The sequence below is a fragment of the Anarhichas minor genome, unplaced genomic scaffold (genome assembly GCF_050575085.1).
Source record: "Anarhichas minor isolate MPS153535 unplaced genomic scaffold, ASM5057508v1 ptg000012l, whole genome shotgun sequence".
Taxonomy (NCBI): Eukaryota; Metazoa; Chordata; class Actinopteri; order Perciformes; family Anarhichadidae; genus Anarhichas; species Anarhichas minor.
In genome coordinates this window covers 8,453,573-8,467,682 of record NW_027466458.1, presented here as the reverse complement: position 1 = coordinate 8,467,682, position 14,110 = coordinate 8,453,573, and the positions used below count along the sequence as shown (strand labels likewise).

Genomic DNA, 14,110 nt, shown 5'->3' with positions numbered 1-14,110 from the left:
CCACCGAGAGAAGGCCGGAGAGCACGCTCCACTGTTATTTTACAGTAGAGTTGCTTCTTAATAAATCTACCCTAAACTGGTTTACAATTAAAAGTATTTAATCCTACTGAAGCTAATACAATTACAGAATGAAGTACACTACTAACAAAATATATAATAATATGATCCGCGCGGAAAAGCTATTCACTCGCGACTCAGCCTGAAAACACAGATGCTTCCACGCTGAGAGCCGAGTAGGAAGAGAGTGAATACCTTTCCAGCACTTCCTCTTACAGTTTGAAATCCCCTCCCTTTTGGCCATCTTAATTCCTATTGGCTAATTTCGGTTGCCTCCTCCTGGCGTCAGGCTTCCGAAAACCCTCGCGCGGGCACAACCTGCAAATGTCTGTCTAGAAGTCTGACTTTCCCTTGGCTATTCTTCACAGTTTAATACATTCAATGACTGTCTTTTATGGCTTAACACTTCTTTGGTAAACATTCTATATAAAGATTAGGATTTGCAACTTTTGGCAAAAACCTTCACAAGTTTCACAAGCAAATATTAAGGTGCTACAATTCTACTAAGATACACTTCTAACTACAAATTCTAAAACACTTCTAATTATGAATCTTCTAATTATGTATTCCAACATACTTCCAATTATGATTTCTTAATTATGAATCATTAAACACTTCTATTATAATTTCTTAAAACACACTTCTAAACCCCAAATTTCCTACACAAGTCGTCCACAATTTTAATCTAATCTTAGCTCAATGCTGCGTGCTAACTTGGATTTGTTTGTATCTGTTTTTACAAAGTTATAGCATAATTTCCCCACGAAGTCCAAACTAAGCTACGTTTGAACTTACATGCACTTGGTGCGACGGGCTGCAGAGTTATTTAGAAGAAACTACATCAGTTCAGTCCATACCAGAATGGTCAACTGTCAGTGAACACTAAAGCCAGAACAAATCATACGTTTTGTTCTGTCTTAAGTGGTTAACTTGCCTGGAGGAATAGAGATATAACGTCCTGATTTTAACTGCCATGAGCTCTAAATAAAAAACAAACAAAGAGGTGTTTCTATAATTAGACAAAAATAGAGAATTATTACAGTTTGTTGGCAGAATCCTCTTAAATGTGGATAAACAAGGTGCTTCTATAAATCCCCCCAAGTTGGCCTGTAAGCAGTAACTTCACTCTCTCTCCCTCCTCTTCTTCTTCTTCTTCCTCTTCTTGTGGGATTGAGTTGAGAGTCCTTTGTAACAAAGTGTCTGTCAGGCTCTCTCTCTCAGCCAGCTTATTGCTGCTGAGACTGATGGAAACACACACAGTAAGCCACAGACAAAAAGAATAGATGAGAAAATCTGTCAGTGAAGAGGTTGACAAAATAATTATGTCTGGAAGAGAGATAACAAAAGAAGAATATTTAGTAGTATGCTAATAGTCCTTTGTAATCAGTGCAAACGTCTTAGTAACTCAAGTCAGACATGACACCTTCAGAGGGGCAAGATCTGATCTGAGCTTGTTTACATGTCAATGTTTTTCTTTTCTATATATTTCTATGTAATCATTGTCTTCCCTCTCAAACCCCTGTGAGAGTCAGAAGGGTGTGCAGCTGAGAAGAAGGTCAAAGGTAGAACTGATCAATGAATAGAAGGCCCTTTGAGTATTAAGGACACTTTTGTGACCACAGTGCAGATCAGTTGGTGCTGACCTGGGATACTTTCATTCATCCACCATTTGTTTCTCCTTCATGTGGCATTACTGAGGCTGGAGGTGCTGCCCGTCAGCTCTCGTGATCCTCCTGTTAACGCCTTTCCTCTCCTCCCACTCTCTGTCTTTTGTATCGCAGCTTCAATACATCCATCATCTTTGCTTCTCTTATCCGCCACGTCTACCTGCCCTGTTGTGAATCATTCTGTCTTCACACTGTTACATCCTTTAAGTCTTCTTCACTGCCTCTCTACTCAAGGTCTGTCCTCCATTTCTTTCCCAACTCCTTCCTTTATGGCCGTCAACGTCTCCTGTTCAACTTGTTCTTCTTTCAGGACAATGCAGAACGTCCAGATGTGCCATGGCTCAGTGATTTTTACTGGCACACGTGCTGCGAGCTGGAGGACACACTGCCTTGCTTCAAGGGCATCTCCAAGGAAATCACCAGAACCTCCATCCACATCGAGCTAGGTACACCCAACCCAGCTGTTATACAGGCCTGTCTGGCAAGAGTCAGCATATTAGGTGCACAACGTTTCTAAAAAGCTAGAACATTTGACCCATTAACAAAATCAGATTTTTCACTGTCAGGCTTAAATATTGTAATTCTTGGATATTCTATCGTTCTTCTACCACAAAGTGATTTATAAAGAAGATGTGTGTAGCATTAAGTGACGCCTCTCCTTTAGGACGTTTTCAAGCATCTATTAATCCAGAGACCTGGGAAGGCTACGTGTCCAAAGAAGTGAAGCCAGGGAGTGGGATCAGAGGTCACTGGAATGAAAGGTTGGGGGCCTTCCAGAAGCTAGTCCTGATCAAGAGCTTTATAGAAGAAAAGGTGAGCCTAGATTTATATTTTGTAAACCTTTCCATTGCTTTCTTCTGGCCCTTCTCTTCCTGTTGTTATCTGATTGACTTCCTCCCCCTCTTGTCCAGCTGGTGTTTGCAGCAACAGAGTTTGTGATCGTCAGCCTTGGACAGCAGTTTGTGGAGAACCCTCCAGTAGACCTGGCAAACCTTTACAATCACATGTCCCCTTCCACACCACTGGTCTTCATTCTCAGCACAGGATCTGACCCTATGGGGGCCTTCCAGCGCTTTGCAAAAGAGAGAGGTTGTCTTGACAGGTAAAAAGAACAAGATAGACGGATGATATAAGGTGGGGGTGTTGTGACAGAATTGAGTTGAATATATCCAGGCAATGGCGCAGAACCTGGAAGGTGTTTACACATGATCACAAGGGTCTCTGTCTCTCAGGGTTGAGTCCATATCATTAGGTCAAGGCCAGGGGCCGATAGCAGAAAAGATGATCCATGCAGCAATGAAGACTGGCAAATGGGTCTTTGTGCAGAACTGTCATCTGGCCGTCTCCTGGATGTTAGCCATGGAGGAGCTCATCAAGACCTTCACTGAGCCTGGTATACAAACAGTGTTCAAACACTTCCACCATGTAACTGTGCACATGATCACACAAGGGCAGAGCAGCGTGACAGCGTGCACTGTTGCTGCTGTCTGCACGGTGGCTGAACGCCCAGCTCACTAGTAAATACAGAAAACACTAGCAACACAACATAGCCGAGCATTCTGGGACCAAATGATTGTTTTGTTTTGTAAAAAGATTGAATGCATGTTCCTCTGTGTCGTCACAGTAACACTCACTATGTATTGTTTTCTGTTGTTTATGGCTGTGAACAACATTCCCTTCTGTTCCTGTGCAGACGCATCAATCCACGAGAACTTCCGTTTGTTTCTCAGTTCCATGCCGACCAAAGTCTTTCCTGTTACAGTGCTTCAGAACTCTGTCAAGGTGAACACACACACACACACACACACACACACACACACACACACTCTCACACACACACACACACACACACACACACAGTCTTCAGGACTATTGTTTGCAGGATTAAGAAAGATTTACTTCCAATATGAAGTCCAGCTTTGAACAAATGAACAATCTAATAGTTAATAAGATAATTAAGCATTCTGCAGATGCACATGGCTTTTCATCATTGTTCTTCATGACGAGAGTTCACACCGTCATGCCTTGAAAATAAATATTCTCAATGCATATACTGAGTTTAATTTCTTAGACTTCTGTGTGAAACTTACAGTTGATGATGCAAATATTGAATCTGTACAAAGGAGACTCAATGATACATGTCAATACTGCTGTGTTTGTAGAGATAGTAGATTGAAGAAAGGTCATTAATTAGGAAAGGATGCTGATGGTAGTATTCTCATTGTAGTTGTGTCTGCTTGGATGAGGGAAAGTCTGGAATAAGTAAAGAAATGCTATTTGGATGTGATTTGCATTCATTTTACTGGAAAGTTGTGTGATATTTTGCATGCTTTGTAATTTGTTGAACTGATACTGTCTCCATAGAAGGAAGTGTCACAACATCACTTTAAACCGTGTCAGTGAAGGTGTGGTAGTCAAATGAGCCTAAAAGGAAATTACTTTTATTTTAGGATTGCATGTTTTTAATTCCACCGGCTATGTAAGTAAAACTGACGCAGGAAAAACATGTAATTCAATCACAGATCCTGTAAATTCTGTAAATAAATGAATCTGTCATTAAAGGAATTACCATTTGTATATCAATGACTCAGCCCAGTAAGACAGAAGTCAAATATATTCCCAGACATCACAGCTGTTTGGTGCTTTTAATGGATTTAGAGCCTTGATAGCAGCTTGAATGTCGTCTGTAGTGGTCTCATTGTTGTTATTATTACTCCAAGGTAGTGAGGCATGACAGCATTGTTTGTCCCGCCCCTGGCTCTGATTGGCTAATTGTTGGTTCGTTCCCCCGCTGCGTTTATTGGTCGATTGCCTGTTAATTGAGATACCACTCTTACTTGTCACGACGCCAGACAGATCAGTTGATTGGAGCTCGGTGGAGTGAGCAGATTCAAAGGTCTGCAACCAGGCAAAAAAAAACGTCCATGTCTAAAACATACCGGCACAACCGGGAGGATTAGATTGACCCAAGCAAGGCCCCAGAGTTCATGGCAGTCCAATGTGGTTCTCTCTGTCGCAGCCATCGAGCCCTGTGTGTGTCTGTGTTGTTGTTGCCAGGTGACTAATGAGCCTCCTAAAGGCCTCCGAGCCAACATGCGACGAGCCTTCACAGAGATCTCCAGCAAGTATTTAGAAGAGCACATTCTGGGACGCCAGTGGAGGAAGATCATCTTTGGAATCTGCTTTTTCCATGCAGTCATCCAGGTTACACACTGTTTCACACACCTCACACATGCTCCATTATTACGGCTCTGTGTGCCTGTACGTGCTTTACTTTCTTGTATTCTGTTGTATGTGTTTGCTTGGGTATGTGCCTGTGCTTCTACACGTATCCTTATTTGTGTCTTAGGAGCGGAAGAAGTTTGGTCCTCTGGGCTGGAACATCCGCTATGAGTTTAACGACAGTGACAGGGAGTGTGCTCTGCTCAACCTCAACCTCTACTGCAGAGACGGCGCGGTCCCTTGGGACGCCCTCATCTACATGACTGGTAGGGATGCTGTCACGCAGGCATAAGTGTGTGTATTTGCATGCAAGTCTATCTAAATGCGTACACACATGCATTTACAGTCAAGCACATGTTGATGTATTCGGGGTTGTGTGTGCTTTTTTTTGGTTCTCAAAATTCAACATTGTATAGTGCAATGTGCAAAGCATGTGATGGAACTTCAGATTAGTTGGATCACCGTTGTTTTGTCAACAACACACATTTTTGGCATTGTGTGAAATGGGAAAGGCAAAAAGCAGAGCAGTGACACGGCAGTGACTCTGTCCTGCAGCAGAATGTTCATGGAGGCAGAATTTATTGCAGGACTGTTGTATTAGATGCTACTAAACTGGCAAGTAGGGGATGAATTCACCCCAAAAGAATGTTGCAGCATTTGTGGCTGCTACACCTTCACAAATCAAACAAAAATAAACTGTGTGAAACGCCCCCCTAACTGCACTGCCAGGCAAACAGCGTCACGGCGCTCCGCTGCTATTTGCACGTATTTCTCTCTGTGTCGTGTTTAAATTCCTTGTCTGAAGTTTTAAGGAATGCTTCTGCACCTCGTCAGTTGTTCTGCCTCCTGTGTTCTTGGAGCAAATGCAACATGTATACGTATCCACATGGATAATTGCAATCAAACACATAAAAGGACAAATTGCTGCTAAACGTTGTGGGTGTGTTTGCGCTGTAGCATCATCAGCGCAACATCTCTTTTGAGTCAAACCTTGAGACGAGCACACAACCCATTCTTTAAGCATGTCCCCTGAGCGTATATCTACGGCACATTTCTGTAAACATTAAAGAAGTCACTTTTCTAATCTTCCAGAAATTGTTTAAAAAGAGATTCAAATGACCTTTTCCATTAAAAGATCCATTTAGTGATTTAAATTGTGACACATTAGAGTTTTGTTGAAACCACACTGTAGCAGGCAACACTTAAATAATGCAAACATGAAAGTGAAAACTTTTTAATTCACTTGTATTATTGTCAAATACATCCTGGGCACACATATGGACACAAATGAAATTTCAATGTTATTGAATTATGTTGATTTCATCGTCTCTTTCCTGGACCTTCATAACACACGTCTTCACAGTTATTATGAAGAAGAGGGAAGGATCCTTTCATTAGCAACAACGCAGCATATTGCTAAAGTTAATTGGTTTTCCTGATCTGGTTTTCAATTACACCTTCAAATGATTATGTTCAGTCTCAGTGGAGCGCACCGCTCCATAATCACATGATCACACTACTGAGTTATTAGTTTAATCCTAATAACTCAGTAGTGTGATCATGTGATTATGGAGCAGTGCGCTCTTTGAAGGAAAGAATTTGGGCTCAAACCAAGCATTGTATTGCATTTCCTCTTTCAGAAACAGTTCCTCTATCGTGCTAAAAACAGTCTGTGCCAGCTTCACCACGCCTGCAGCTTTCTCAAAGCTTCAGCAGAGAAGTGTCTGATTATTTACCCGCTTCCTCACTTCCTTATATAACTGTGTCTTCGAGAAAGTATGGATTTTAAGCGTTGGATTGTTTGTGTTAAATATAGTTGATATAATCTTACTTTTTGCTCTTTGGTAATATTTGCTCTGCATGGCTGTCTTTTCACTATTCCTTCCTTCGTCCAAACAATTCCCAGCTTCCTGAGTTTATTTGATCGGACCTACTTTTCTAATGTAATGTATCTGGTGTACAGATACTGGGTTCTTCTCATGGCCTCGGTAGATGTTGATGGATGGTAGACAGCTGATCAAGATAAAGGACAAGGTGCAGTGTGAACCTGCCGAGCTGAGGAGGGTCAGAGAGCAGGACAGACAAAAGATGAAGATGAAGATTAGACAACACTGATATCATTAGTATTATAGGTCCCAGTGGGGGCTGCTTAGGACTGTTACTAACTCGTGTGATCCAAACATTTCCTTGGAATGGTAGATGACACTCTGATTGGTTGAATTCATGTTTTGCCTAAAATGCACCTATGATTAATAAATGGACTAAATACAACCCCTTGGTCCCAGAGGTGGAAACACCCTAAATGTACTCCATGTTCTTTAAACCATGTGCTGTAGCACCTGCACATATCACTGATGGAGACTGATAGCATTATGTGGTCGTGGTGTCCGTGTTCCAGGTGAGATCACATATGGGGGCAGAGTGACGGATGCCTGGGACCAGCGCTGCCTCAGGACAATCCTCAAAGGCTTCTTCTCGCCTCAAACCCTGGAGCCTGGCTACGCCTACTCCGCCTCAGGTATTCTTCCATCTTCAGGTCTCTCTTTCTTTTTCTTTCTTTACATACAAGGCATGGACAAAATAACAGGAACACATAATATATGATAATATAATCAATATAGCAGGTCTCTGTGCATGCTCATATACTGTATATTTAGTTTGGTTTAGTGGTTTCCTATCTTGTGTGTTTAAGGTATCTACTATGCCCCAGATACAGAGGAGCTACAACAATATAAGAAATATATCGAGAGTCTTCCAATCATAGATGGTCCTGAGGTCTTTGGCTTGCATGAGAATGCCAACCTGGCCTTCCAGGTGAGGAACAACAGCAGCATCTTCCAGAAAGGAAGACGTACTGATCACAATCTTTCTCATATGAGCAGCTTATGTTGTAAACTAATTGACCCATTTTTTAGGGTAACATGTTGAACAGCTCATTTTAACCAGTGCATGTTATCATTTCTTGGCTGATTCATGATTTCATTTGGAAAAAACATTTGTATTCAGAGAGCATGAGAGGTGTGTCATTGTGGGTGTGTTATGTATTTGCCTCCAAAGCGTCAAGAAACCATGACTCTAATCAGCACCATACTGGATGTAACTCCTCGCTCACCAGCCCACCATGGAGCTACAAGTAACGATCACATCGTCTGCGAGCTCGCTGCAGCCATCCTGGCCAAGCTACCAGGTACACACACACGGACCACTCATGAGACACACATGCAAAGAACCACATTACTTTGTGTATCTTAATAACTCCTGATCTAACGCAGTGTTTTTCCACCTATCTGTTGTCTGTCTGCCCACCTGTCTTTGTGTTGCCGGTTTGTCTCCCTGCTTGTCTACCTGTCCACGCAGAGCGTCTGGACATGGATGAGGCGGTTGAAACTTTGTGTGTCCCGGATGGAAACGGCCGCCTTAACTCCCTGACAACTGTGTTGGGCCAAGAGGCCGACTGGTTCAACCTCCTGCTGAGAGTGATCAAGGTGACTCACTGAGACAGAGACACAATCAAGCTTCCTCGAGCAATGTTTGTATATCTATCCACGAGGAAGTATATCTCAACCCTGAGAGGCAACTGAAACATATAATCTGGTCATCAATAAAGACTATTCTATATTCTCTCCAGTGTTTATGACCTCAGAACCGGTAAAAACTAGTTTTTAAGTGTTTGTTGTTGTAATGTTTCTTCCAGGTGACTTTTAAATTCTCCATGTACTCTTCACCTGTTATTACAGATGAAAAAACAAAGAAAGTAAATTAGAAATATTATCCTGGCAAGTACATTTTTAACCTTTTTTCAAGTCGTTAACACGAGAGGAAACAGATCAGATCAGACTTGGAAAATGGATTACCAGAATTAACTTTCCTCTCAGGCCTTCTGCAGTGAAATGATCAAACAGAAACTAAGGATGCACCGATTATTTCAGACATCTGGGTACTTGCTGATACCATATACTGCTCTGAGTACACAATGAGACCAGTTCAGTGGATTCTCCTCACTTTCTGACTGTAACGAACTGTTGTAACAGCAGCATGATGCTGTTGCTGATATATATCAAAATAAAGAACTTTCTTCCAGATTGCCTCTGTCCTTTACGCCCCTCATTGTGATGTATGATTGTTTTTGTGTTCCCCAGATGTCTCTTATCACTCTGCAGAAGGCCATAGCAGGACTGGTGGTGATGTCAGAAGAGATGGACCGCTTATACACAAGCTTCCTGAACAACCAGGTTCCCGCCCACTGGGCCAACTCTGCCTACCCTTCTCTCAAACCTCTGGCATCCTGGGTCAGGGACCTGGCTCTCAGGACCTCCTTCATCCAGGTGTGCAAGAGAAAGGAAAATCAATTCTGACACACACATATTGGTTGAGTTATTCAAATGTTGTTTGAAGCCATTTGTTTCAATAACGAGAACAGAAAAGCAGTAAAAACTAATCGGGGAGTCAGGATTCAGCTACTTGTCCTGGTTGAAGTCTCTGTATCACTGACTCACACACTGACACGACAGAGACATCTCACCGTGTGTGTGTGTGTGTGTGTGTGTGTGTGTGTGTGTGTGTGTGTGCTTGGCGTTTTTTTTGTTTGATTGTTTTTTTTCATCGAGTTGAAAACACTGATTAAACATTCTGCATTCTTCCCTGAGGCACATATCCTCTCTCTCTCTCTCTCTCTCTCTCTCTTTCTCTCTCTCTGTCTCTCAACCAACACTGGTTGATCTCCCCTGACTTAAATTGTTCTTCCGTGAGACTGGTTGGAACGTGTGTTGCACAATCACTAACATTCACTCACAGACGTACGTTAGTTGCACATGTTCACCTCAGAGGAGAGAATCCTCTTCACTGTCAGACCCCGTTAACAACAGGACGCTTGCGATGCACCCTGCGTTATTAAACAAAACACATATTGAAATTATTTATAGATACGCAATTTTAATTCAATTTTTTCTTGCTAGACTTGGATCACACGTGGTCAGCCCAAGTCTTTCTGGATCTCAGGGTTCTTCTTTCCTCAAGGCTTTCTTACAGGTAAATGAATATCTTCCATGTTTTAATGAACCCCAGCAGTAAGGTGCTAGAACTATTCTTTTACATAAATATGTGCTCCGCTCTGCCTTTAGCGGTGCTTCAGAATCATGCCAGGCGCTACAATTTGCCCATCGATGAGCTCAACTTCCGCTTCAACTTGGTGCCGGTGTACCGAGACCAGGTATCAGTCTGTGAGGCTCTACGCGCTCTGCCTAACACCACTAAACTGGACATGGATGATGAGGTACTGAAGAGGGGGTTTATTGTTGTGCATCCAGCCTGCATGCTACATGCTTTTACTGTGAAAACACAAGAGGCAGCAAAGCAGTGAAATGATTGATGACCGCTGCTCCATCTCATCTGTGGATACAACAGCTACCGCAGCCAGAGCACGGTGTGCTCGTGCACGGCATGTTCATGGATTCCAGTCGCTGGGACGATAGCAACATGGTGATTGAGGACGCGTTACCTGGAGTGATGAATGCCATGCTGCCGGTGGTGCACTTTGAGCCCCAGCAGAACTACGTGCCTGAGCCGGACCTCTACCACGCTCCTCTGTACAAGACCTCAGCCAGAGCCGGGACTCTGTCCACCACAGGTCTGTGCTCCACACGGGGACTCACTTACATACTGCTTTACATTGCTCTTCATCTTCTTACATTTTTGATCAGACAGGATTCTATTGTTTTGCTCAAGGGCACTTTACCAATTTTGGTGTCCAGAATCTCTTTTGCCATTCAAGCAGTGCAACAGATATCTAATGTGATTAGACTTCTTTCTTCACCCTTAACTTCTGTCTCCTTCCAGGTCACTCAACTCATTTTGTTGCAGCAGTAATGCTTCCCTCCAATCGACCGAGCGACTATTGGATATCACGAGCCTCTGCTCTGCTGTGCCAGTTGGATGATTAAGTTTGTATTCGAGGACAAAGAGGAATTTAAAATGTGACTGAAACGTTTACTTATGCACGACCTTGAATTGACACTGAAGCTTTTGTGGAATTATTTATAAAGTTTCTTTCAGAGAAGATTTATGCTAAAAGTGCACTTACTTCAAATACAGTGTAATAAACACCCTGAGTGATCTATCGGCTCCCTTCATACACGTGTGTACCCGTGGAGATTAACATCAGTTATATGCAGCAACATATGAGACACTTAATGAGAGCGCTGCCGTACATCTTTAAAGATAAACAACATGTAGTAGGATCCCGTAGCGGAGATCCATTCAAGCTGTTTGGTCATTGGATGAATGTGCTGACTGAAAATGACGGTTCACATGTAGCCTCAGGGAGAGCAAAGATGGAGGGATGGACGGCAGAGTAGATACAGGAGATGGATGAACACAGATGTTAATGGTTCTCAATAAAACACAACAGGGAATAGAAGAGTGGGGTCAGTTGAGACAGAAGGCATGATGATCATCAAATGATGAAATGTTTCCACCACAACCTCCACACACATCAGCAGCCTATTTGTGTCACTTAGGGCATGCAGTGCAAACACATTCCGTACACGCACTGCAGTCCTCTGGGTGGAGCGCAGACGCACTCTGTCTCTGTCTCTGTCGCGCACACGGCCTCACCGCCCATCAGTGTTTGCTGCACAGTTTCATAACAATTTGCCGTACGCGTCACACAAAATGCTGTGTTACTAATTTTGCCCACAAAAGCCGACACATAATAGGAAAATAAAAAACTATTGATCATAAAAGGTTGTGCATCATTCAGTAGGTTTATAAGAGGCTATATGATGTACTATCTCTTTCTGTTTATCTTTCCCTCTATGTGCACACCTGTACAGACTACAATGTACTTTGAATATTAGACTGAATCCGTCTGACTTCGTGCTGGTTTGGATCTGTTGAACAGTTTGTGAAAAGGTTTCTCTTAAGCTGTAAATGGTGATGAGTTGTCTGGCTTTGTGGGGCTTTATCAGGACATCTTAGCTCAGATGTGAAACCTTTCTATTTATTAATCTCACCTTTATACACTGAAAATGAAAGCAGACAGATTGTACTTGCTGCCCTGAGAGGAAGGTTCTACACTTTAGTTGTTTTGCATTGGGAAAGCAAAGTAATCAGTTTCATTTACATTTCTCCTGATCAACCCTTGTATGAGTCAGGATAAGGCATTATACATAACAGTGACTGTGCTGGGCCTACTGCGGTTAGGTTAGCCCCGTCATTCCGAAACCATCACACACACACACACACACACACACACAGACACACACTCCTCTGTGGATGAAATCAGTGGGAAGAGGACACAGCTGATGTTTGCAGAAGATGAGTCCAAAGAGAACGGAGGTGATATTTTTTCAGTGGAGAAACGGTTATAGAGGTACGGTTCAGACATGAAGCAAACATTTCAAAAGGATCTCAGGACCAGCGCTTTACGTGAATATTTCACAACTAATCAACTCGTCTGTAATGATGAAAGCAGCCTCGTGCTTCACTGCAGTGATTTGTAATTTGCTGAAGGATGTTGACAGTTATTCAAAGCCGTTGATTTAATTGAAAGTTCCACCACAGCAGTGATGATCCCGCTCCACTGCAGCCAGCAGCCTGGTAGCTTGTCTTCACATGAAGGCAATGAAAATGTGAAACATTCTGAATTTTTGCTAAATGTTAAAGATTTAAAGGAATAGTTTGAGATATACAGTATATGTATAAATTGTATTGTATGTAAGCATTACATGCTGTGATTAACCAGCACATCAGACACTCTGTCTGTCCAGTTACATTGAAAACATCAACCGTGTCATAACCACGACAAGAAAGGAACGAGGAGGAACTGTGCTCAGTGAAAGCAGTTTAAAATGTATTATTTAGGTAATTGTTGCATGTCAGCCATTCAAATGCCAGCAATGATCACACGTCTCCTTTATTTTTCTCCAAATAGTCATGTACAGTGGGCATTACATACTAATGAAATATACTGAGCAGAGACGCACAGACCACAAAGAAAGAGACGCTCAAGGTGACCAAAATACAACACTGGTGATAAAAACAGCAATAGCATTAAAGTAAACGGACATATTCTCATTTTGAGTTTCACATTTGCAGCACAGCTATTTGAGCCACTTCAACATAGCTTTGATTTGTCAATGCAGAATGTCTTTTACCTTAATATCCTCTTCTCAACACACTCTGAACAGGATCAGACAACATGTGCTAAGTAGACTTCGACATGAGTAACAATAGAAATGCGTCAGGTTATCTCACAAAGTCTCTACAGACGTTAGTCCAAGTCACAGAGAAGACACGTCTCATACGAGTCATGACGTCTCCTCTGTTCATATCTTCTCCAAGATGAAACCGTGATCAAGGTTCTGCATTATTCGTCAATCTATTACATAACATTCTTAAAGCAACCAAGACCCCTCTGACCACATGTGTTACATGACCTTTGACACGCAGCATGGGTTTCCTTTAAAACCAGCTTTGTTCTCTCGGTTCATCAGAGCTCATCTTCCAGTCTTCACCTGCAGCTTATAATAATCATCACGATGTACGATGACAAATGGACCAGAACAGTGTGTGTGGCATCAATCTCCTCATCTGACTCACTACAAGAAACCCAAAATGTTGAGCTACACCTTTATCATTACAAGAAGTATCTCAAACTAAAACTGACCATGTTTAAAATGTTTAAATCAAATAAATATCAACACATAAAGATTTGTAAAGATTATTGAATCCTGATTAAATTTGCAAAACTGGATCAAATACACAGAGTACTAAACATGGCTTGTACATGTCAGGCAGAACTGTCTCCCCTCTTCCTGTCCGTCCGTTATGAGTGGATATGATATTTAAATACTTTGCCGTTTTTGTCAGTGTTTTATTGATGTTTTTCTTTGTTATACATATAATAGTGAATTGAATATCTTTGGGTTTTGAACTGCTGGTTGAATAAAACAAGCAATCTGAAGACGTCAACCTGGACTCTGACTATTTTCTGACATTTTACAAACAAAACAAGTAATTATATAATCAAGAGAATTGTTGGCAGATACATCTACGATGAATGGTCTATTATTGCAGCCTTAGTTTAAAGAGATGTGAGGTGTGCAGTGCTGTGAGTTAACGAGTTAGTAGCTCTCAATAAGTTCACCAACACCAATAAAAAAAGA

The 14,110-nt window shown here is 42.0% G+C and overlaps 1 protein-coding gene across 1 annotated transcript in view; it reads left to right on the top strand.

The window, feature by feature from the left end:
• The window catches only part of dnah6 (dynein, axonemal, heavy chain 6), a 47,700-nt gene extending 33,784 nt beyond the window's left edge, over positions 1–13,916 (top strand). Inside the window, exons 67-82 of the mRNA XM_076090678.1 lie at positions 2,035–2,170; positions 2,389–2,537; positions 2,636–2,826; positions 2,957–3,117; positions 3,418–3,506; positions 4,782–4,928; positions 5,074–5,212; positions 7,345–7,464; positions 7,639–7,760; positions 8,004–8,133; positions 8,304–8,431; positions 9,086–9,271; positions 9,902–9,974; positions 10,067–10,218; positions 10,350–10,572; positions 10,782–13,916. Of these exons, the coding sequence (XP_075946793.1) occupies positions 2,035–2,170; positions 2,389–2,537; positions 2,636–2,826; positions 2,957–3,117; positions 3,418–3,506; positions 4,782–4,928; positions 5,074–5,212; positions 7,345–7,464; positions 7,639–7,760; positions 8,004–8,133; positions 8,304–8,431; positions 9,086–9,271; positions 9,902–9,974; positions 10,067–10,218; positions 10,350–10,572; positions 10,782–10,885 (2,250 nt within the window). The 3' untranslated portion in view covers positions 10,886–13,916. The remainder of the gene's footprint in view (positions 1–2,034; positions 2,171–2,388; positions 2,538–2,635; positions 2,827–2,956; positions 3,118–3,417; positions 3,507–4,781; positions 4,929–5,073; positions 5,213–7,344; positions 7,465–7,638; positions 7,761–8,003; positions 8,134–8,303; positions 8,432–9,085; positions 9,272–9,901; positions 9,975–10,066; positions 10,219–10,349; positions 10,573–10,781) is intronic.
• The last annotated feature ends 194 nt before the right edge of the window (positions 13,917–14,110 follow it).